The sequence below is a fragment of the Eurosta solidaginis genome, chromosome 2 (genome assembly GCF_040869045.1).
Source record: "Eurosta solidaginis isolate ZX-2024a chromosome 2, ASM4086904v1, whole genome shotgun sequence".
Taxonomy (NCBI): domain Eukaryota; kingdom Metazoa; phylum Arthropoda; class Insecta; order Diptera; family Tephritidae; genus Eurosta; species Eurosta solidaginis.
This window is the reverse complement of record NC_090320.1, coordinates 3,441,622-3,462,653: the sequence shown is the minus strand read 5'-3', so window position 1 is coordinate 3,462,653 and position 21,032 is coordinate 3,441,622. Positions and strand designations below refer to the sequence as shown.

The following is a 21,032-nucleotide window of genomic DNA, read 5'->3' as shown; positions in this document are numbered from 1 at the left end:
CATTGGCTTAAAAGTATACTTTGTTCCTCTCTATTAAATCCACGAGCGCGCCGACTGCTTGCAGCTATCAGTTGAACTTATAGTAGCGCGCGAACGTTGATAACTCAAATACGTTCACATACAAATAAAAAACATTGAAATACATATAAATTTTAATAATAACAAAGTTAAACAGAAAAACATGCGAGGATTTGTTGTCTGATCAGCAAGTTTTATTATTATTCTGACTGACATCTCTAAAGCGGGCAGTAGGAAAAGTTCCAATCGTCCGTGTAAAACGATTCGATCGTTGTGTATCAGAAAGGAAATGATTGAGCTCCAATTTCGATTAACACGAGCAAGTAAATATGATCTATTTTATTTGTACACACCTGCATTGCTGTTGTAATCAACAAACAACAACAACGGTACTGGTGATCACTTACTTACTACAAGGCTTAAGCAGCATCACAGCATTCACCATCACCGGTAAATATTGTACACAAAATGTAAGCGTCGCAAACCAAGAAACAGTAACACATAACTCTCATGAGGGGGATGCAGGGTCATACAGCATTAAAGACGCCGTCGGCCAAAATGAAAGTCAAGTTATAAGTGAACCAGGCGTAGGATGGGAGTTACAAACAGTTTGCTGCCCCGGCTATCGAACGTTATTTCTAGGATTCTGCCAACCTATCTGCGAGCCTAGCTGTCCACGTTTTAGCTATTGTGTGGCACCTAATCAGTGTAAATGCCTTTCCGGCTATGAGGAACATCTAACGAATGACAAAGAACAAAAGCTACCTGATTGTCGGCCGACTTGCGTAAATGGCTGTCCCCGTCACAGTGAGTGCGTAGCACGTAGTCAATGCAAATGTCGTCCAGGCTATTGGGATACCAGCGGCTGGTTAATGCCAATTAAATGTCAGCGCATACGTTGTGCAGCTTTGGATGAACGTTATGACGTTGAACAAAATATTTGCGTAAAGATCGAAATGACTATGGAAGATTTGATGAAAAAGGTAGCTGCACGGCTTGCGAAAGGGTTAAGCGATTATGCATTGGAAGATGGGGATGATGGCGATGAGGATGAAGATGATGAGAGAGAAAACGCTCTAAACGAAGTTATTAAAAGCACGAGAACAGCAACAAAACATAAAGAGAAAGTGAATACGTAGATACTTACGCAAGGAGATATGGAGTGTATTTATGTTTATATACTTTTTATTAAACTTTTTTTTTACATATACATACTTATGTGTTACATAAGCCTTTGTGTGCCTTACTGTGCAACGCTTTGTGAAGATAAAATAAAAATAAAAGTTTTAAGGGTGCTATTATTACTTGAGTCCTGAAAAAGCTTTAGCCTTGTAAAAAATTTGTTCACTATTTTAGCGAAGGCATGCAACTTTATTTGAAGTGTTAAACCGCGTATCAAAATCCTGTAAAAATCTACAATTTTAAATAAAGAAAGCAATTCATTGTTTTACATAAGAGCAAATACAAAATTTCTTGATATCAAAGGACACAGAATATCTAATCTACCTGCTTTCAAAAATCTAGTACCTTATTTAGCAGTTTTTTTTGATGAAATTAGTTTGAACTTTTTTTCATACTACCTCCAAAAAATTTAAAATAAGTTATTTTCTGATTGCAAGTGTGAATGTAGACTTATGTAGATTTGTATGTGTGCAAAACAATTTAGACAAGCAAAAACACTTTCAGCGTAATTTGTTCTAGACAGCGGTCAATTGTGGCGCATTTTTCGATACATTCTTCAACTATAAATATGTATTAACTTATTTATATATCTACATATATTTTATTTGTATTTACATACATACATAAATTATTTACGCGTTTGTATTCAAATCGGAAACTAAAATTCGCAAAACTGAAAAAATGTTCTAATCGCCAATCTTTTATGCAGTGCTGTGCAATACAAAAGCGATCAAAGCGTTTATGTCCATATATCCGCCTTTAAAGTTAGTATTTTTTCTCATGTTGCGTGTTTTTTCCATCACTCGATAAATATAGCCAGGCGCACGCTCACTCGAAACGCCATAGAACGTCATCTAGAAGACGCTGTTACATACTCTTTGTTAGCTAAGAATCATACATGTCCTTATGCACTAAGACCGAGCTATGGCGTTCTCAGGAGCATCACTCCTACCTGCTACACCGTCGCATTACGTCACAAAACGTTTTACCTAAAGTTAACACTGCACAATTCGAAGCACAGAGACACTGCAGGTGATTACATTTTACCATTTTATTCGCGAAACAATCGCTTATTGCGTGGTCTTTAACTTCTTCTATTGTTTATCAGTAACCTAATATAACGGTTACAAAGCACGTTTTCGATGAGGTGGGTTTTGTACCATAATTCTGTGAGATCCATTTCAAACCTTACACAAGCCTTCCACTTCCGATAAACTCTGTTGGTGCTTCGTACACCAAGTATTTTTTGTGTGTGCAGTACTGTGGTACAGCTGCTTACTTCTCATCTCTTAAACACTGTTGATCCTTCGCCGTCGCACCCACGTGTCCAGACCACGGAACAAATTGGGCTTACCTTCCACCGGTTCAGCGGTGATATGACTTGACATCTACACACCGGTAATTAGCTAACCAATTACCGGTTGTTAGACAACTTAGTTATCAATCCGTCGGTTTTTTGACAGCCATTCGTCCATTGGTTATTTCACATCGACTCGGTGGTTTTTCATGGGTTCATCTTCCGTATATCCCCTCTTCTTCTTGTTGTTGTACTTAAAAAGACACTACCCGAAGCTTTTGGAGAATATTATCAATGATGATGGTCTTTTGCAGGATATTGATGCGGTACGTTGAGGAAAATAGCGCATTAAGATACTAGCCTGATATCACCTAGTCATAAATTATAGATCTGTGGATTTTAGGGGCCTCTGGGACAGGTTTTCTTACGGCGGGAATATTCTAAGCTTCTTAGCCTGCTCGTCGTAAGGCATCAGCCTACAACACATCATAAATCGATCACCGATCCAAAGCTTCCCGGTCATCTATTCCATCGGCCGTCTTTGACATCTCCATACATTCACCGACGCATCATTATCCGATTATACCAGGAGCTGCCAACAAATTCGCCATTATCCGGCAACTTATTCAGGAACTGTTCATGTTCCCATCAACGCGACTATCCACGACTCTACTAGTTAACACCCCTTTGTCGTCATATATGTGTGTGAGTGCTACCCCAGCTTTCGACGTTGCCTACGTCAAAGGCTTTAATAAAGACTGCGCTCTTTTTATGGGTGCAACTTAAATCTCTAACGAAGCAAAAGCAGAAAACTAACAAAGTCTCTTTAACTTAGTTTTGATTTACGAAGCTGAAAACTTATTTCAAATCGGGAGCTTTGGCTAAAACGGTCCTCACTTTAGCGCTTACGGTACTTTCAAAACAATATTTTGAGATCGTGTTGTATTTCAAAACACTGTACAAGATTCTGAAGTGAAATTTTACCTAAACGGTCAAAGCTGTGCTCAACCAGAAAAAAAAATTATCTACCAAGAAAAGTTTACGAAATTTTTTTTGGTTCTTGAGAGTCGTTATCAAATCAATATCAACATTTTAATAGCAAACGAAATTAAGCTCAGCATAAACCTATAGACATAAATATGTGGGAAATTCCCAAAGTGATTGTTGGACAATCGAGTTTCTACCGACTGTGTATGATACGTACGGCTGAGTTCCGCTCACTTATGTAGAGCGATAAAGAATTAGACCCTGTATTTGAATCTTGCTATTTTTTGTTACTCAATAACATAAATAAATATCAATGGCTTTGCATTATACTTTTTTAATAAAAAAAATTTTTTCTCTTTTTGTTTCAACTTAAATTTCGAATGAGTACTTTTGGTTTGGTTTATTAGTTTAGATTTGTAAGGCAAGCCATTTAGTTCGCAAATAAACTTGGTGGAAATTTGTTGTTAAGCGGGCAGAGAAACGAATTGTTTCAAATTTTAAAATAAAGTAGTTCCTTTGAACAAACCAAATCGAGTGTCCTTTAACAATAATGCTCGCTTTTAAAATATTCATAGCTACGTTAATTTTATTGACGGGTTGTCTATCGTCTATCAAATTTATTTCGGGTCAACGTTGTACACAAACCAAATATGTGCCAAGACCCCATACAAAACTGGTGCCAAGACGTGAAAGTTATTGGGATCAAAATTGGTTAGGCATGCAAGTGAGGAGAACGCGATATCGCTTTGAATATACAACAGAAGTGAGTACTTGTTTCAAGTGTTATCGATAAAAGTTTAAAATTAAGTAACCAGTGCTCTAGGAACGTTGTACGTAAAAAATGTTTCGGGATGAACTAACTAGTAAAGCATAGTTCTAAGTGTACGGCATTGTTCCCGCGACGGCGATAGATGGATTTTGTAAACGGATGCAATTCAAAATTTAATATTGTTGGGAAAACGCAAAGAAAGTTTTATTTTTTCATGAAGCTCCATTATTAATGTGAGATTCAAAGACTACTTTGATCTGTCTGAGTATTCCATATATGTCAGCATAATCTTCTCAGTTGGTTATGTTGGTATATCGAAAAATTTAAAAAAGTCAAAATATTAAGTTGAATTAGTTTAAAATAAAACGTGCGATATATAAATATGAAAAGGGTTACGACAAGGGTCACGAAAAAAATGTAGGTAACGATATCTTAGTCGGTTTGGCTTATTTATTGAAAAATAAATTACATAATAAATTAGATTTATAAATTAAAAGTCATATTGCGAAAAAATCAGTAACGCTTTTACTACAATCTGATCGAAAGACCGACGGAACAATATCTATTTTCCAGTCATTGTATGTCACTTCGACAGCAGACTTAAATATCTTGGTCGGATTTTGTGGCTCTATACGTCGAATTTCTGTAAAACGCGTACTATAGTAAAGGCTATCCGATGGAACAAAGCCAACGCACGCTGTTTAGGATAATCAATATCGACTGCTGAGTGAAGTATCACCCAATCTCAGTTGCCAGTTCGAAAATGCGCCGTTCTCAGAGTTTAGTTCAATACCACTCTATATCAGCGCTATTGGTGTTGAATTTCAGTACCGCTTCAGAGTTTTTTTTTTTTCATGGAGCGTTTTTAAATCTAAGATAGCGTGATCCTGAAACAAATTTTTCATAACGGTAACCGAGAGAGTCAAAACATTCAAGCAATACCAGCAGTCAAAAATGTCTAGCCATACCATCCCATATTTAAAAGAAGCTCCTTTAATCCCCCTGAATAACAGTGTGATCAAGATTAATATTTTATTATAGAAAAATTTATAAAATGTTGATAAATTCCATTAGCAAACTGCATAACAAAGGAATGTGAATAATTGAAAGAGAGAATGCAAAAAACGCATATTTCATGTAGTTGAAAAAAAGAATCCAATGATAAAGTTTCAAACTCACAAAACAATAAAAAAAATAAATAAAATATTCTAATAAGTCAACTTTGGTCACATTTATGAAGCATTAAAGCCCACATTTCAAGTAATCGTAATACAATTTATAGATAACAATAGAAAAAGCAAATGCTGAGCATTCAGTTCCCACACTCCTCGTCCGGCATAGGTGTGATTGTGCCTGTGCGCTAGGACCCCCAAATAATTGATGAAGTACATTTTGGACTTAAACAAATTGTAGAAGAGATAAAAATGACTATCTTCAAAACTGAGAGTTATATAACTCTATCCCTTCGATCGGAACTGTAATAGCTCCAAAGCCGGATTGGTCTTAAGCTTGTCCATAACCGTCTCAGCAGACCACGAACATGCTTCATGTCTTTCTATTGCAGAAGGACGTTAATATCACCTTTAGTCATAATAAAATTAATAAAAATAATAATAAGACAAAGCATTTCCTAAAAAATTATAAAACTTGTCAGTAATTTTTCGGAACACTTTTCGCATATCTTTTTAATCACGAATATTTGCTTCAATATTCTCATAATATTAATGTGCATATACGAATTAGCTCAGTGAACAAGAGCACTCGACTGTGACGTTGAGCACTGCCACTAGAAATTCACAATTAAATTTTTTTTGTACAATTTTCTCCATATTAAGAAAGTTATTCCCACTTGTCCAAATTTCAGGAAGGACTTCAAAAGCGAAATATCATATAGCATTTTTTCTTATTTTAATAGATATTTTCCTCATTTCAAGGAAACATTTTTGAGTGTTGTTTTTTAGCCCAAAAAGTTCCCAATAAACAGTCGAAATAAAATTATTTATTTTTCGGATTCTTTATCAACTTCCTTTTCTTCCCAAATATAAATTTTCAACTTGACAAAAACAAGTAATTATTGGTTTGAATATATTTGCCTGGAAGTCGAACTATGTGCCGCCTTTAACAGAAAGTTTGCTTAGCTGACTTGAGGCCAACCTGTTCAGGAGCAGAGATGAAGTGGCGTGCGAAATTCTCGCGAAGTCTCCACTAACAAAATCGTTCAATTCGCCCGGGCCAAGGGATCAACCTTACAGATGCAAGGGATATCTTTATTTCCTTGCACCCAGATAATTTTGATCAAAAAATAATGAGATGCCAACGAAAGTGGCCGAGCCTATTTCTCTGATAGCCGCCTGACTTCTGAGTAGATATTGAATTCCCTAACAGTTAAAGCGGCGGATAGCATCCCACCTGCCGCTTTTGTTATAGCGGCGGCCTCCGTATGGAAAACGTTGCAGTGATCAAGCACATTTCGAGCAAGTGAAAACAGCAAAATTTTATTTGACATTTTATTTTATTATTTATAAAAGAAATTTCGCTGCGTTAACGTTTTTTTTTTCTTGCAGTATTCCACCGTTCCGCTAGTGGTGTCGGTTTGCTGTCCTGGTTATACTGAAGGAGTTCTCGATTGCGAACCAATATGCACACCCGAATGTCCAGTGAACAGTCGCTGCTCTAGTCCTAACAGTTGCACATGCAACTTCGGTTACAGTTCCACCACTTCAATACCTAGTTTAATTGAGTGCAAACCAAAATGTCCAGCTGGTTGCCCCACGAATAGCTCTTGCACAAACCCATTTCAATGCACTTGCGATGTGGGCTATAAAACCCGATTCGATCTTTCCGATGGCTGTGACCCTATTTGCACCAATCCTTGCCCACCACATGCACACTGCATAGCACCAAATATATGCAGCTGTGAAACGGGCTACAAACATACGCCGGACGGGCTTGAATGCGTACCTGATTGTAAAAATGGCTGCCCATTAAATATGTACTGCAAATCACCTGATGAATGTACGTGTCGCACTGGTTATGCAGCGCAAGTGCACAAAATAGAAAGCGATGAGCAAACAATAGTTGAAAGTAGCGATGATGAATGTATACCCGTTTGCAATGAAGGTTGCCCGGCGCACAGCAAGTGTATAGCGCCTGATGAATGCCGCTGTGACGACGGCTACACGATGTTCAACGAGAGCGAAAATGATGACAATGAAGTGGTTGCAACAAATAGCAGCACATGCGTGCCAGTGTGTGAACAGCGCTGCCCGCTCCATGCCAGCTGTATTCTTCCAAATCACTGTGAATGCGAACCCGGTTATCAATATAATCATCCGCCACAACATCGCCCCTATTGTCAGGCGCAGTGTGCACAGAATTGCAGCACTAATGGAAAATGTGTAGCACCAAATGTGTGTGAGTGCCTCGATGGTTATGAACATGTGAATAGCACAAATGCGGATGTTCCCTACTGTCAACCCAAATGTGCGCATGGTTGTCCACATGGCACTTGCTGTGCGCCTGAGGTATGTGTCTGCAGCCCTGGCTATTTGATGGGTCCACTTGGTATGTGTGAACCTATTTGCACTAAAAATTGTCAGAATGGGCACTGCGTGGAACCAGAGATTTGTGCATGTGATGAAGGCTTCCAACTAACCGCGCATGACTACAGCAAATGCGAACCCATCTGCAATCAAACTTGTATAAATGCAGACTGCGCTGCACCAGATATTTGCCTTTGCCAAGATAAATATAAACCTAAATTTGATGCGGTGAGCGGTATGTTGAGCGCACACGAATGTGAGCCGATGTGTATACCCGAATGTGTAAACGCTGATTGCATGGCGCCAGATCAATGTCGATGTCATGAAGGTTATGCACCGCATACGAATACCACACTGGCTCATATCTGCATACCACACTGCACTTGGAACGGCGAAGGGAACGAATGTATGCCGATTACGACTACCAGCCTAACAACGGAAACAACAGCGAATTCATCTGCAGAGGATTTACGCTCAACAAAAAATTTTGTTTCGTCTACAACTAAATATGAGGAATGGTTCACCAACGGTCTTGTCGTTGAGTCATTAACAACAATCGCCGGTGAACAACACAATGCTGCAGCTCTATTACCAGCGATCAATATATCAAAATGTAATGAACTGTGTTATTGTTGGGAGGAAGAGTTGGAAGAGGAATCTAGCAAACCGTGCAGGGAAATTTGCAGCTTACACAATGAGGCATGTCTTGAAGTACAATTTTGTGTTTGTCATGAAACAGGAACACGTTTGGAGTACAAACGAGGGGAACTGATAAAAAATTATATATGTAAGGTTAACCGTACGTCGACCAATTACGATATAAACGGAACGAATAATGCTGAACCAACATGGCTGTTTATCACCGGCTCAATACTTATTGCAATTATGATTATAGCCATCATTTATCTGTGTGTTCGCATCTATCAGACACGTCATGACACCGGTGAGTAAATATTCTGCATTTTACAAATATTATTTTATCGAGCTCGATATTTTTAGGTGCACACGAAATACCAATAAGTTTGCTGATGAAGTTATAAATGGATTTCTGTTACGGGCCGCAATGAGCCCATATTTTAACCCAAAGTTCTTATGTTGTGTCAGAAATTTAGCTGCAAGCAGAATAATAAAATTTAAGAGATGAATCAAAGAAAATTAATTACCTTACCTGAAATTTCGTTTGGTTTTTCACGACGCACAGAACTTTAGAAACGAAAACAAATTATGGATGTCAGAATTGTAAAATCATTTTTTCCCAAAATTTTCCTGATTTTCTAAATCGATGAATTTTTCGGATTTCAGTGGATCCGATAGACTTCAGGAAAATTCGGAGGAGTTGTATATATTGTCGGTATTTCTTATCAATTTTAATTGAAAAGTGTTTAATAAGTTCTGCTAGTGATCGAATAATTTAAACTTTATTTTATGGTTTCTAAATTGTATATGAAGAGACCTTCAAGAGACTACAACATATTTTTCATCTTCTCATCATGCTAATATTTGCATACGATAAAGTTAAATAAAATTAAAAGCTGGTGATTCAAGGGGACAAACTCACCTAAGCGAGGGGAATCCTGTTAAAATTATGAATGTATCATGCACATATTAAGCAGGCGAAACTCTGGCGACCACAAGTTCCTCATGGAAATAGGGGGTGGGTAATGGCCTTAAGGGTTTTATGTGGTCATATTAATCGCTCCCGAGATGGCCGGACTGGTACCTTAATGGTGCTTTGTTACCGAAACGTACCGGATCTATGCCCGGAAAAGGACCATCAAGATATATAACACTCCCCAAAACCTTCGGGGGTATCCTTATCATTAATACAAAAACAACGACAACAACAAAACTAAAAGCATGACTCTGATTGAGTTTTAAAGGCCCTACAAAATAAAAAAAAGGCTCATTGCTCCAAGTCAAGGGTGCTGACTCTCGGCTCGATGACAGCAGTTGCTTGGTATTGTACTCATTCACCATCAAACCCATATTTTACGATTATTTTTCTGGTTTTGTATTGATATCTTTTATATTTGAATATAGAATTAATGTCAATGACAATGGAATGAGAAGTTGATTGAGTGATTGAGTTTCAACGACATTAATTGCAAACCCGAAAGAGAACTAGTGTCAATTGACCTTAGTACGTTGGCAAAGGAGGCAGTAAACTGCGTCGGGGTTGTAAGACCGTTAACATGTGATGTAACTGACGTTGAGTCGGCCAAATTTCATTTCAATGCACTTTGCAAGTTTCTAGAATACGGAATAACCAAGGCAGAGCAAATAGATAGGCATACGGCACCCAGATACAATATGATATGTGGTAAACACATAATATAAATTAAACTGGTTCCTACAGAATGTAAGGGGCTTTGTCCGTGAAAAGGTAAACATATTTTTTTTCATGTTAGAACCTTTTAAAGCCCCATACAGAGTGATCTATTATGAAGCATATCTGACAGGGTCAGCGAAATATATATAGTAAACCCAGAATATATTTAAGCGGAGAACAATTTTTCTAATGACCGGCTTTTGAGACAAATTCTTTCTCAAGGTAAATAAGTAATTTGTCTCATTCCTGCATGTTGGCTCAAACAAAAAAAAGCTTTGGATATCTCTCAAATAATACAATCCTCGAATAAAGTATGTACGCACATTTGCGATTAATTAATAAAGAATTAGCTCGAATATCGAAATTCTATATCTTTATATGTAAGTATTTACTAACACAATACACCCCTTAAGTTTTACTTAGATGCGAACAAGCAAATATCTACTAACAAACAGACTTAAATAGGTTTCTATAAAAACTACATTTAAACTAATTTGGCACACATTGCGTCGAACGTTCATGATATGTGAAGCCGTGTTTACATATACACCGATTAGTGCTATAACAAATGCCATTATCACATTTTCTACAAAATGAAAAAAATAAGAAAACAAATTTCAGAAATCAAAGTTTAAACAAAATTAAAAAAAGACTCACTGATAGCACTCGCGCTGACACACACCATCCTTCAACTTATAGCCTGGCGCACAATAACATTCATTGAGTTCCCTACATTCACCACCTTCACCACAATCTGGATCACAAGTTGGCTGACAACCCTCATCCGTTAGCTGATATCCTTTCGCACAGCTACACACCTCCGGTTCAGTACAATTAATGCGTGGATTTATACCGCAACCCCTACTACAAATGGGTCTGCAAAACTTGCGTGTTTCATCCAATTTGAAGCCAGGATGACATTGACAGGTTCCATCGAGAAAGCAGCGACCATTAAGACAACCAAGCGGGCATGTGAAAACACAATCGCCATTATCATTGGCGGCAAAATTATTGAAACATTCACATTCGTTGGGAGCGATGCAGCGGCCATTGCGACAATTTTCGCAAACTGGATTACAAATTGTATTACCACGCCACCGCATCGGCGCATAACCGGCGCAACAGATTTGAATTTTTTGTTGTTTGTTGCGTTGATCAAGTTGAATGCGTTGTGCGTATGGATATTTGTCGACCACTTCGATGCTGTCACGAAAAAAGTAATTTTTTAGTATATATTAGATTGAAGCACCAACGTCATTTATTTTTACAAATTATTTGCTACTGACGAAAGAGAACAAGTAAGGCAGTCTAAGTTCGGATAGAACCGAACGTTTACTAGAAATATTTCTCGTAATAAAGTAAATAAGTAAGTTTGAAGAACTTTTTCTTGATAGATCAATTCTTCTAGGAGTTATGGCTCCCGAAATATGTTTCTTTACGCTTCTTTTAAAATATCTTTTATATATAAGTAGGCGTGGTCTCCAATCGATTTCGTACGTTTTAGGCACACTATTTATTACAGTCATAATTTAGTTGAAGAGTTTTATGATGTTAGCTTAAACGGTGTTTGATTTATATATAACGAATAATATTTGTGAAATTGATTTTTCCATAAGTGGGTGGTGCCACGCTCCTTCTTGATAATTTTAATTATATATATAGAGCTAACTACTTACATAAGAAACGTAGTTATTGTAGTTGCTTTTTTACTGGATAATTACATTTTTGTGTTTTTGAAAATTTCGTATATATAAAACTGGGCGTGACTAATGTTCTATTCTTCTCATTTCAAATAGCAATGGGAAATGAGTAACAACAAACCTACAATTCAAATTTCATTAAGACAGCGCAATACTTACTCAAGTCATCATAGTCACGATCAGACGAACGGACGGACAGCCATGGCTAAATGAAATTCCTTTTTCACCCTGATCAATTCGATATATGAAATAGTTTATTCTAGATAAGCTTATGTCGCTACTGATTACCGTTATTCAAACAAAATTTAAATAATCTGGGAGCTTTACCCAGCTGAGTACAAAAATTAATAAAACTCAGTCTAAATTTTAAGACACAGCATTGCCGTTTACATCACCACAACCCACTCAGATACTTACGGCACCCAGATTTGACACTTATTTCCATCCGCTTGCATTTCATCAGATCGCGCTTGACCTCTGGCCTGTTTTTGCAATTGTTGTTGTTTTTTACGCAGCTGACGTCTCGTCAACTGTTGTGTGTCCGATGTTGTCAACAGCCGCTTATTGTAGTGATAATTTTCATCTTCCACGTTGAGTTGACTATGACGAGCATCACCACGCCGATAGGAAGAACGTTGATGGGGATTGACTTCATTTGATGCATCATCGGCGCGATCAGCAACAATGTAGGGTTGTCGTTGACGTCGATTATGTTGCTGCGTCTCTGCTTTAGCAAAAACTGCAATAAATTGTAGACATAATAAAAGCGAAAACCAAAAATAGATTGGTTTAAGCGCTGGAACTATTGGCATGGTAACGTGAAGAGGAGGGAGTATGTTTGGCATATATATTTTTGTTTTTGATTCTTCTTTTAAATGTTTGTTTTAATAAGTTTTTCACATTTTTCTTCTTATTTTTTGCTTGAAAACTTTTTTGTTTACGCACTTTTCATCACTCGCGTATGAAGAGTTGTGCTTGTTTGGCAAAAAAAATTCACTTTTTTTAAATAATTATTTTTACGCAAAAATAATCTGCTCGAGTGCCGTAGCAAATCAATACTGAACGTGAACTGTGCAAATTGGCAATCCTATTTACTGACAAAAAATGGAAAAATATTATTTTCATTCGTCTGTCTCTGCCCTCAGATGCCTCCTTGCCAGTCCCCATCCCTCTCACTAACTACTTATATATTTGAATACTATTTTATGGGAACTACTCGCTCGTTTGCTGTTTTTGGCCCTCTGAAAGATCTTTGCCAGCATTGCTTATCAGCATTTGTAAGAATATTTTCAATTTGTATTTATTCATATTTGCTATTTTTTTATGAATAAAGCATTAAGATTGAATATTTATTTATACCTTTATATTAAGTCGCTTTCATGTTTGTCCCCTCATTTCCATACGAAGTCTTTTTCGGTAACTTCCCGTTGACCTAGATACGTGATACTTAAAGCATAGTTCAGATATGGGAGACATTACAAGGCAAGTGAAAAAAAATCCGCTAGATGGCGCACGGATCGAGATATACAGAAAATTAATTTTGAAAAGGAAATTTTGCGATCGACTTTTAACTAACTTCTCGGTGATCCAGAGACTAGAAACTTAGCACATAGTTTGCGAGTCGATGGCACTACAATTCGTGGAAAACAAAATGCCGCCAGGTGGCAGACGAATCGAGATAAACGAAAATCGCTGAAAATCCCTGAAAAAACGCAGGGAATCTTGCGATCGATTTTTAAGTAAATTCCCGGTGAGATAGAGACCTGAAACTTGGGCCGTGGGTCAGAACCCGGTGACAATGCAATATTTGATCAAAAAAATTCGCTAGGTGGCGCAAGTATCGAGATATTAAGAAAATTGGTTTTAATTTGGGAATCTTTCAATCCATTTTTAACTAACTTTCCGGTTACCTAGAAACTTGTAACTTAGTACATAGTTTGCGAGTCGATGGCACTACAATTCGTGGAAAATAAAATGCCGCCGGGTGGCAGACGAATCGAGATAAACGAAAATCCCTGAAAATCTCTGAAAAAACGCAGGGAATTTTGCGACCGATTTTTAAGTAACTTCCCGGTGAGCTAGAGACCTGAAACTTGGGCCGTGAGTCAGAACCCGGTGACAATGCAATCATCATTGATCAAAAAAAATTCGCTAGGTGGCGCATGTATCGAGATATTAAGAAAATTAATTTTGATTTGGGAATCTTTCAATCTATTTTTAACAAACTTCCCGGCGATCTAGACTTGAAACTTGGCACACAGTTCGAGGCTTGGTGACAATACAATTTATAGAAAACAAAGTTCCGCTAGGTGGCGTGCTAATTGAGATAACTATAAATACCTGAAAAACGAGGGGAATCTTTCGATCGATTTTTGAGTAACTTGCCGGTGAGCTAGAGACTTGGAACTTAAGCTGTGGGTCAGAACCCGGTGACAGTGCAACATTTGATCAAAAAAAAAATTCGCTAGGTGGCGCACTCGGATCGAGATGGTAAGAAAACAAATTTTAATTTGGGAATCTTTCAATCCATATTTCACTAACTTCTCGGTTACCCAGATACTTGAAACTTGGCACTTAGTTAGACGCCTGGTTACAATACAACTTATAGAAAACAAAGTTCCGCTAGGTGACGCGCTAGGCAAGATAACTGCAAATCTTTTAAAACGGGGGGAATCTTGCGATCGATTTTTAAGTAACTTCCCGGTGAGCTAGAGACTTGGAACTTAAGCCGTGAGTCAGAACCCGGTGACAATGCAATATTTGATCAAAAAAATTCGCTAGGTTGCGCACGCGGATCGAGATGGTAAGAAAACAAATTTTAATTTGGGAATCTTTCAATCCATATTTCACTAACTTCGCGGTTACCTAGATACTTGAAACTTGGCACTTAGTTAGAGGCCTGGTGACAATACAACCTGTAGAAAACAAAGTTCCACTAGGTGAAGCGCTAGTCAAGATAACTGCAAATCCTTTAAAAATGGGGGGAATCTTACGATCGATTTTTAAGTAACTTCCCGGTGAGCTAGAGACTTGAAACTTGGGCCGTGAGTCAGGATCATTTTTTGTAGGCAGCACTAAAAAAGTGAAAATAAAAAGATGATAAAAAAATTTTAAGGACTACCTTTATTTAAATGGACCAAAAAATAGAAGGCAGTTTTTCCTTTAATACAGACATAATCTTGTTGAATTTTGACTAAAAATCTTTAACAATAGCTCTTGTAAAAGAATTTTGTGATTTAAAATTATAAAGGTAGAGCGCGTGCTTAAATTTTAAATAATCAATTTTTTAATCCCAAGTATATGGTTTGCCTTTGATTTTTGGTCCATTTATATAAAGGTAGTCCTTAAAATTTTTTTTATCATCTTTTTATTTTTCATTTCACATTTCACGTTAAACACAATGGAAATTCTGGAAAATAAAAATGGATGGTTGTCTAGGCTCGGACACTGAATTAAAAAAAGTTCGTAGATATTATCTTGGCAAAGGCAATTGTGTTCCTCTTCTATTGCAGCGATAAGGATACTCCCGAAAGCTTTCAGGGAGTTTTATCGATGTTAGCGGTCCTTTGCCGGATATTGATCCGGTACGTTCCGAACAATTGCACGACCAATGTGGGAACGATTCGATATGACCACGTAGAACCTTCTAAATCATCCTACGCCCTCTTTTTGTAAGGAGCTTGAGTCGCCTAAACCGCGTCTGCTGAATAAAAAGCATACTTCACAGGCTAAAGAGGTGGACAATTGAAGGATTGCGCTGTACAACCCTTTGAATCCAAAAGTATCACTACCTCTGTCTGAAAATTTTTTTCCCGTCTATATAAAGTCTCGAAGCCGCCCATATACACCCTAGTGCAGGACTAGATTGAAAGCTTCAGCTTTAGAAGTGTCCAAAGATTGTTTGTCTACAAGTTATATTTCAAACCTCTGATAATCTGGCAGCTGACCTTAAGATTTTTGGGACGTAATGACTTTTCCTCTGCAAAAATATCCTACATTGTTCGTTGGGCAGGTTTGCACGGCCTCCTTGATTTACAAGTTAGGCATATGAACCTGATGAGTGATTTTCAACGCTGTAATTCCTCATACGGCTTTCTTTCCTCCATATATACGATTACTTTAGCCTTATCAGACTTTCCGATACGAGCTTATTATCAAACCAATCTGATAAAGATGCGTCAACGTAAGTTCTTCAGCTAGCTAGATGATGATAAATTGATTGGACAACATTACCACCTTTAATAGACTTAAGACACAGCAGACACGAGCTGGCCTACGCAGATGACATAGTAATCTGGATAATGGGTCTATGCCTATATGTGATCATCGAGATCATCCAGTGATCAATTAGGAAATTGAGTAGCTGAGCGAATACTGGAGAACTTGGAAAAAACTTCTCAGTGACACAACTAGTAGTCCTCACAATCAGGAAAAAAAATGCCCTGTTTGAGCGTACCTTATCTTAATGGTCAAAATCTAAGTCTTTCTGATAGTACAAAATACCGGCGAGTGCTTTTGATGCGTAAGCTCAACCGGACACAAAACAAGTTACAAAAAGCCAAACGGGCTTACCTGGCTATGCATGCCTATAAGAGATTGCTAGGCAAAAAGAGGAGTTTTGAGGCCATAACTCAGTTTTTTATTTTGTAGATACCCGAGAGATCCTAGCATATGCTGCACTGGTGCAGTGAACGTCGCCGAAGTTAAAATAAATAAAATGCCTAGGAGAGTTCAAAAATCTTCCTAAAAAAGGCTTACGGCTTGGAGAGGGAAACTATGCAACATTTCCGGCCACGTCCATACCTATTCTTACTCGGGCTCAGCGAGCGTATCTCGATTTTTGCCATCTTGAAAGCATGTAAGGTACTACTTGATACAATTAGTCCCTGTAGCATCCTTTCCCACCATAGCATAAAATGTGGTTGGTCACTGTAGGGTGTGCGCTATGTATCTTTCGCATCGACATCACGCTTCCAGTGAGTCATCAAGGGACGCAACACAGAACTCGCTCAGGAAGGCCAAGAAAAGGTGAAATCGTTTGCAGTCCCGAGGAGTGATATACATACGTAAACATAGTTGTTGTGGTGCTCTTCGGGTACTGGATAATTCGGTTAGGTTAGGACTGGAACACAATACCTCGTACTACAGCTGCGTTTCTTCCGGTGGCGAAGGATACAACACTGGAACACCTGAACATACACCGGTATGGATATAATAGGACATTATTTCCATCGGGGTTTTCAGCACTGATCAGTTTTCGCATACAACCAATTAGCTATACCTCAGCTATTACTTCAGCATTGCTGGAGAAGAGTTTGTTCAAAGCTATGCAGAATTAAGTTAAGTATTGCTTTTATTTTTATCATCGAAGCGTCAGAAATGTCAATTTTTATTCCATAATCGCTGGCTGGACAAAACGAAGTACCTGCTGTCATCGAACAAAGAGTTAGCGCATATGTGCCTTGGCAACCACGCTACTGTTGGCAGCCATAATTTCGAAATAGTAAAAGACTTCGTTTATTTGGGAACCAGCATCAACACTAGCAACAACATCAGCACTGAAATCCAGCGAATAATCAATCTTGCCAATAAATGCTACTTTGGACTAGGTAGGCAATTGAAAAGTAAAGTCCTCTCTCGGCGAACGAAAATCATACTCTCCAAGTCAATTATCGTACCCGTCCTGCTATATGGGGCAGAAGCATGGACCATGACAACAGCAGATGAAGCGGCTTTGGGAGTGTTCGAGAGAAAATTCTTCGAAAAATTTATGGACCTCTACGCGTTGGCGATGGCGAGTACCGAAGAAGATTTAATGATGAGCTGTACGAGCTATACGCAGACATCAACATAGTCCAGCGAATTAAAACGCAGCGGCTGCGCTGGCTAGGCCATGTTATGCGAATGAAAGATGATGCTCCGGCCAAGAAAGTGTTTCTATCGGAACCCGCCTATGGAAGCAGAGGTAGAGGGCGGCCCCCACTCCGTTGGAAGGACCAGGTGGAAAACGATTTAAACTCCCTTGGTGTGACCAATTGGCGCCGGTTGGCGGAGCGAAGGAGCGACTGGCGCGCCTTGTAGGACGGCCATAACCGTTTAGACGGTTAAGCGCCAATTAAGTAAGTAAGTAAGTAAGCTCTGGCTAACGGCTAAAAAGAATTTACAGCTAACAGTAAAAAAAGGCAATCTCAAAATTCGATCTTCGACACAACTTGGATTGCATTGAGGCTAGCTTTTCTAAATCTTCGCACTCTCTCAGCATATTTAAATTAATATAATTTTTGAGCAGATTACAGTCGGTGCTGAATTAAGCCGCTCAGTACAAAATTTTCGTTCAATTACTGAGGACGTCTCAGATGTAAAAGACGACTTTTTTATAATTTTTTTATAAATATTTTTATTTACGCGTTTTGTTATTTCAACACACTAAAATTAATTGTTTTTGTTGTTTTTTGTGTGGAAACTATGTCACTTTTGCGTGCTTTAGCTATCAATTCGCTCTTATCATTTGTATTTCTATTTTATTTTGTCTGCTGTGTACATTTCGAAAAATATTGGACTACCACAACAACTACGGTGAAGCCTTGGCATGTACGTCAGCCAGGATTATCATTGCCAATGCCCAATAGTCATCCGTCCAAGTGCTGGCGCGAAGTACCGTAAGTGCCATGGCTAATGAAAGATATTTCAAATAATACAACGCTTCTTAAATCTTTGCAGTGCTGTATTCTTCCAGTTTGAAAAAGATGTGCAAGTCGTTGGAAATAGCACACTTAGTCCCTACTTTAATCTCATAGAAGTTTGCTGTAAGGGCTACAAACGTTATGATTTCGATTGGAATCGCTGCGTACCAGATTGCGGTAACAAATGTCAGGCCAATGGTTTTTGCTTAGATGGCGGCATTTGCCGTTGTTTCGATGAATTTGTGCTAAATCATCGCAATGTCTGCGTACCAACGTGTCCACTGGGTTGCCCGCATGGTCAGTGTTATTTGAATGGCACATGCATCTGCCAGGAGGGGTATGAGTTAGATCCCACAAAGAAATATTGTATGCCACATTGTGAGTTTAGTTGTGCGCACAATGAGATTTGTATCGAACCGAATAAATGTGAATGTGCTGAGGGATATACGCGCGCCTTACCACCGAGCACAATGGGTTGTCAGCCCATTTGCATGCCAGATTGTGGGTTTGGCTATTGTGTGGCGCCGAATCAATGCGAATGTTTCCGCGGTTATCAAAAGCGCCTGAATGGCAGTACGTGTGAGAGTAATTGTTACATGTAAGTGAAAACGGTGAATAACATTTACTTTACGAAATTTGATATTGTTTCATATTCATGCCCCTCTATTTTCAGGCGCTGCGAGAACGGCTTCTGCGCAAATCGCACCACCTGCGTTTGTCAAAACGGCTATCGATTCGATCAGAATACTACTTCTTGTTTGCCTCTTTGTGATGAAGATTGCGAAAATGGTATTTGCCTATCGCCAGGTGTCTGTCGCTGCTTTAACGGTTATGTGCGTCGTGGACCGAAATGTGAAGGCATATGCGAGAAGTAAGTCCACACTTTCTATGACAATTTTTTTTGCAAATATATTTATAAATTTTGTATTGCTTCTTACAGTGGCTGCGGTTTCTATGGCAAATGCATTGCACCAAATATTTGCGGCTGTTCTATAATTGAGGGCCCCGTTCGCAACTATCAGCGCTGCGCAAATGGAAATTGTAATTCAAAAGGCAGATGTCGCTGCAAGGAAGGCTATGTACGTTTCATTGATCAATGCATGGAACCGGATAAGGTGACCACGTACGCCTCGATGCGGCCGAGCAGACTGAATCAAACTTTGGTGCAAGAGTTTAATATGCTGATTGGTAGACATTTTATGTTCTCGTTTTATATTGAACAGTCTTTTAAATAGCACAATATTAGTTTGTAGGAGTTATTATAAAGTTATATAAAATACATTTTTTGTTGTGTGCCAAGTGTTTTTTTAAAGTGCCTATTTTTTTCTTTGTGGGAATTTTTATAAAATCTCGTAAAAAAATATAAATTTTTATTTTTGGTATTTTGAGAAAAAACTTCTATGAATTTTATGACTTTATGAATTGAAACCATGCAAACCAATCACAAGCTTCAAAGAAAAAGTTTGAAGTTTTTGTTAAGTTTTTAAAATTTTGCAAAATTCATAGAAGTGATTATCATTGTGAAGGAAAAACATATGTTTTTGAATATATTTTTGTTCTAACTCCCAATAGCACTCAATGTACGCCTTTCCTAAATGCTCTCTTTCCTGTCTGTCCTCAATATTAGCCTCTATATTTCCTCTTTCACTACATTCTTTTCTGCTTTTCACTCTCTTACTTTCCTCAGATTCATCTCTCCTCTCTCTTCTCTTGGTTCTTTCTTTTAAACTACTTGAAACTGATGCACCGCATGTCAAACTTTATACAAATGAAGTAAAAAACGATTAAAGTCCAGGAATAGGTCCAAATCAATTTTGAAATAACCTTTAAATCATGCGAGTACGTTTCCGTAACTATCCCAAACACAAACATGCACAATGTTTTAAAAAGTGTGGTGTTGTTTAAGGACCTGCTCTTCCAACCCATCATAGGTCTTTCACCTTAACCGCTATACGGTAATAATTGGCCATCCCCCTGCCCACTACATGTCAAAGATTATGCTCTTTTCATATCCTGCAACCGGAAATATGACGACTATTGGTGATCGGTATGAAGCTCTTCATATATATTCGCTCTCAACTAAGCTGTTTGGTTTACTGGGCTACCATACTTGCAGCAAATTGATTGAAATTTATTAGTTAACATTTTTGAATTGTGTGAATTTAGGCTCAAATGCAAGAATATATATCAATAAGCAGGCTTTTAGGCTGGGGCAGTGTATTTGGGTAGTGATTTAATCTCGGAACTAGGGATGCCGATCCCGGGATCCTTGTCTATTTTAAGTCTCAAAAATCTCCGGATTATTGGACTTTATTCCCGGACATATTCAAATACTCATTTAAAACTCTGTGTTATCCCCTTTTAAGAGCAAAATAAGAACTAGCTTTTTGCTAATGCTTTGTATAAGTTCTTATTGCGAAGAACCTTAATGTGTGGACAGGGGTTGAGGTTTTCGAGATATTCGTGCTTAAACTTGCGAATAACACAAAAACCGGAGTATACCGAACCCGCATCTGGAGTCAAGA

The 21,032-nt window shown here is 38.2% G+C and overlaps 4 protein-coding genes across 5 annotated transcripts in view; 3 read left to right on the top strand and 1 right to left on the bottom strand.

The window, feature by feature from the left end:
- Positions 1 to 13,025, bottom strand: part of NimC2 (Nimrod C2) — a 28,904-nt gene extending 15,879 nt beyond the window's left edge. The window contains exons 1-4 of the mRNA XM_067769068.1: positions 12,242 to 13,025; positions 10,782 to 11,327; positions 10,615 to 10,710; positions 8,169 to 8,416 (exon numbers count right to left, since the gene is read on the bottom strand). Coding sequence (XP_067625169.1) covers positions 8,169 to 8,416; positions 10,615 to 10,710; positions 10,782 to 11,327; positions 12,242 to 12,669 — 1,318 coding nt within the window. The 5' untranslated portion in view covers positions 12,670 to 13,025. The remainder of the gene's footprint in view (positions 1 to 8,168; positions 8,417 to 10,614; positions 10,711 to 10,781; positions 11,328 to 12,241) is intronic.
- On the top strand, positions 167 to 1,487 carry NimC3 (Nimrod C3). The gene has a single exon (XM_067764081.1). The coding sequence runs from the start codon at positions 348 to 350 to the stop codon at positions 1,155 to 1,157; it is 810 nt and encodes a 269-aa protein (XP_067620182.1). The 5' UTR covers positions 167 to 347; the 3' UTR covers positions 1,158 to 1,487.
- Positions 3,887 to 9,378, top strand: NimC1 (Nimrod C1). 2 transcript variants are annotated; one of them, XR_010949290.1, is made up of 4 exons: positions 3,887 to 4,247; positions 6,818 to 8,738; positions 8,795 to 8,904; positions 8,938 to 9,378. XR_010949290.1 is itself a non-coding variant. In XM_067764076.1 (3 exons), the coding sequence occupies exons 1-3, from the start codon at positions 4,035 to 4,037 to the stop codon at positions 8,833 to 8,835; spliced, it is 2,175 nt and encodes a 724-aa protein (XP_067620177.1). In that variant the 5' UTR covers positions 3,887 to 4,034; the 3' UTR covers positions 8,836 to 8,969. The 2 variants fall into 2 exon arrangements, 1 of the variants encoding a protein (XP_067620177.1); XM_067764076.1 differs by having other exon boundaries at positions 8,795 to 8,969.
- Positions 13,026 to 18,171: 5,146 nt separating the features above from the next.
- On the top strand, positions 18,172 to 19,861 carry LOC137239127 (epidermal growth factor-like protein). The gene is made up of 4 exons (XM_067764078.1): positions 18,172 to 18,483; positions 18,545 to 19,105; positions 19,181 to 19,378; positions 19,448 to 19,861. Exons 1-4 carry the CDS (start codon positions 18,290 to 18,292, stop codon positions 19,740 to 19,742), a joined length of 1,248 nt encoding a protein of 415 aa, XP_067620179.1. The 5' UTR covers positions 18,172 to 18,289; the 3' UTR covers positions 19,743 to 19,861.
- Positions 19,862 to 21,032: the final 1,171 nt, after the last annotated feature.

Coding starts and splice junctions, on each gene's coding strand:
- NimC3 (XM_067764081.1), top strand. CDS start 348: ATGATCTATTTTATTTGTACACACCTGCATTGCTGTTGTAATCAACAA.
- NimC1 (XM_067764076.1), top strand. CDS start 4,035: ATGCTCGCTTTTAAAATATTCATAGCTACGTTAATTTTATTGACGGGT. Junction 4,248..6,817: donor GCTTTGAATATACAACAGAA/GTGAGTACTTGT, acceptor TTTTTCTTGCAG/TATTCCACCGTTCCGCTAGT. Junction 8,739..8,794: donor TCAGACACGTCATGACACCG/GTGAGTAAATAT, acceptor CGATATTTTTAG/GTGCACACGAAATACCAATA.
- LOC137239127 (XM_067764078.1), top strand. CDS start 18,290: ATGTCACTTTTGCGTGCTTTAGCTATCAATTCGCTCTTATCATTTGTA. Junction 19,106..19,180: donor TGTGAGAGTAATTGTTACAT/GTAAGTGAAAAC, acceptor CTCTATTTTCAG/GCGCTGCGAGAACGGCTTCT. Junction 19,379..19,447: donor TGTGAAGGCATATGCGAGAA/GTAAGTCCACAC, acceptor TGCTTCTTACAG/TGGCTGCGGTTTCTATGGCA.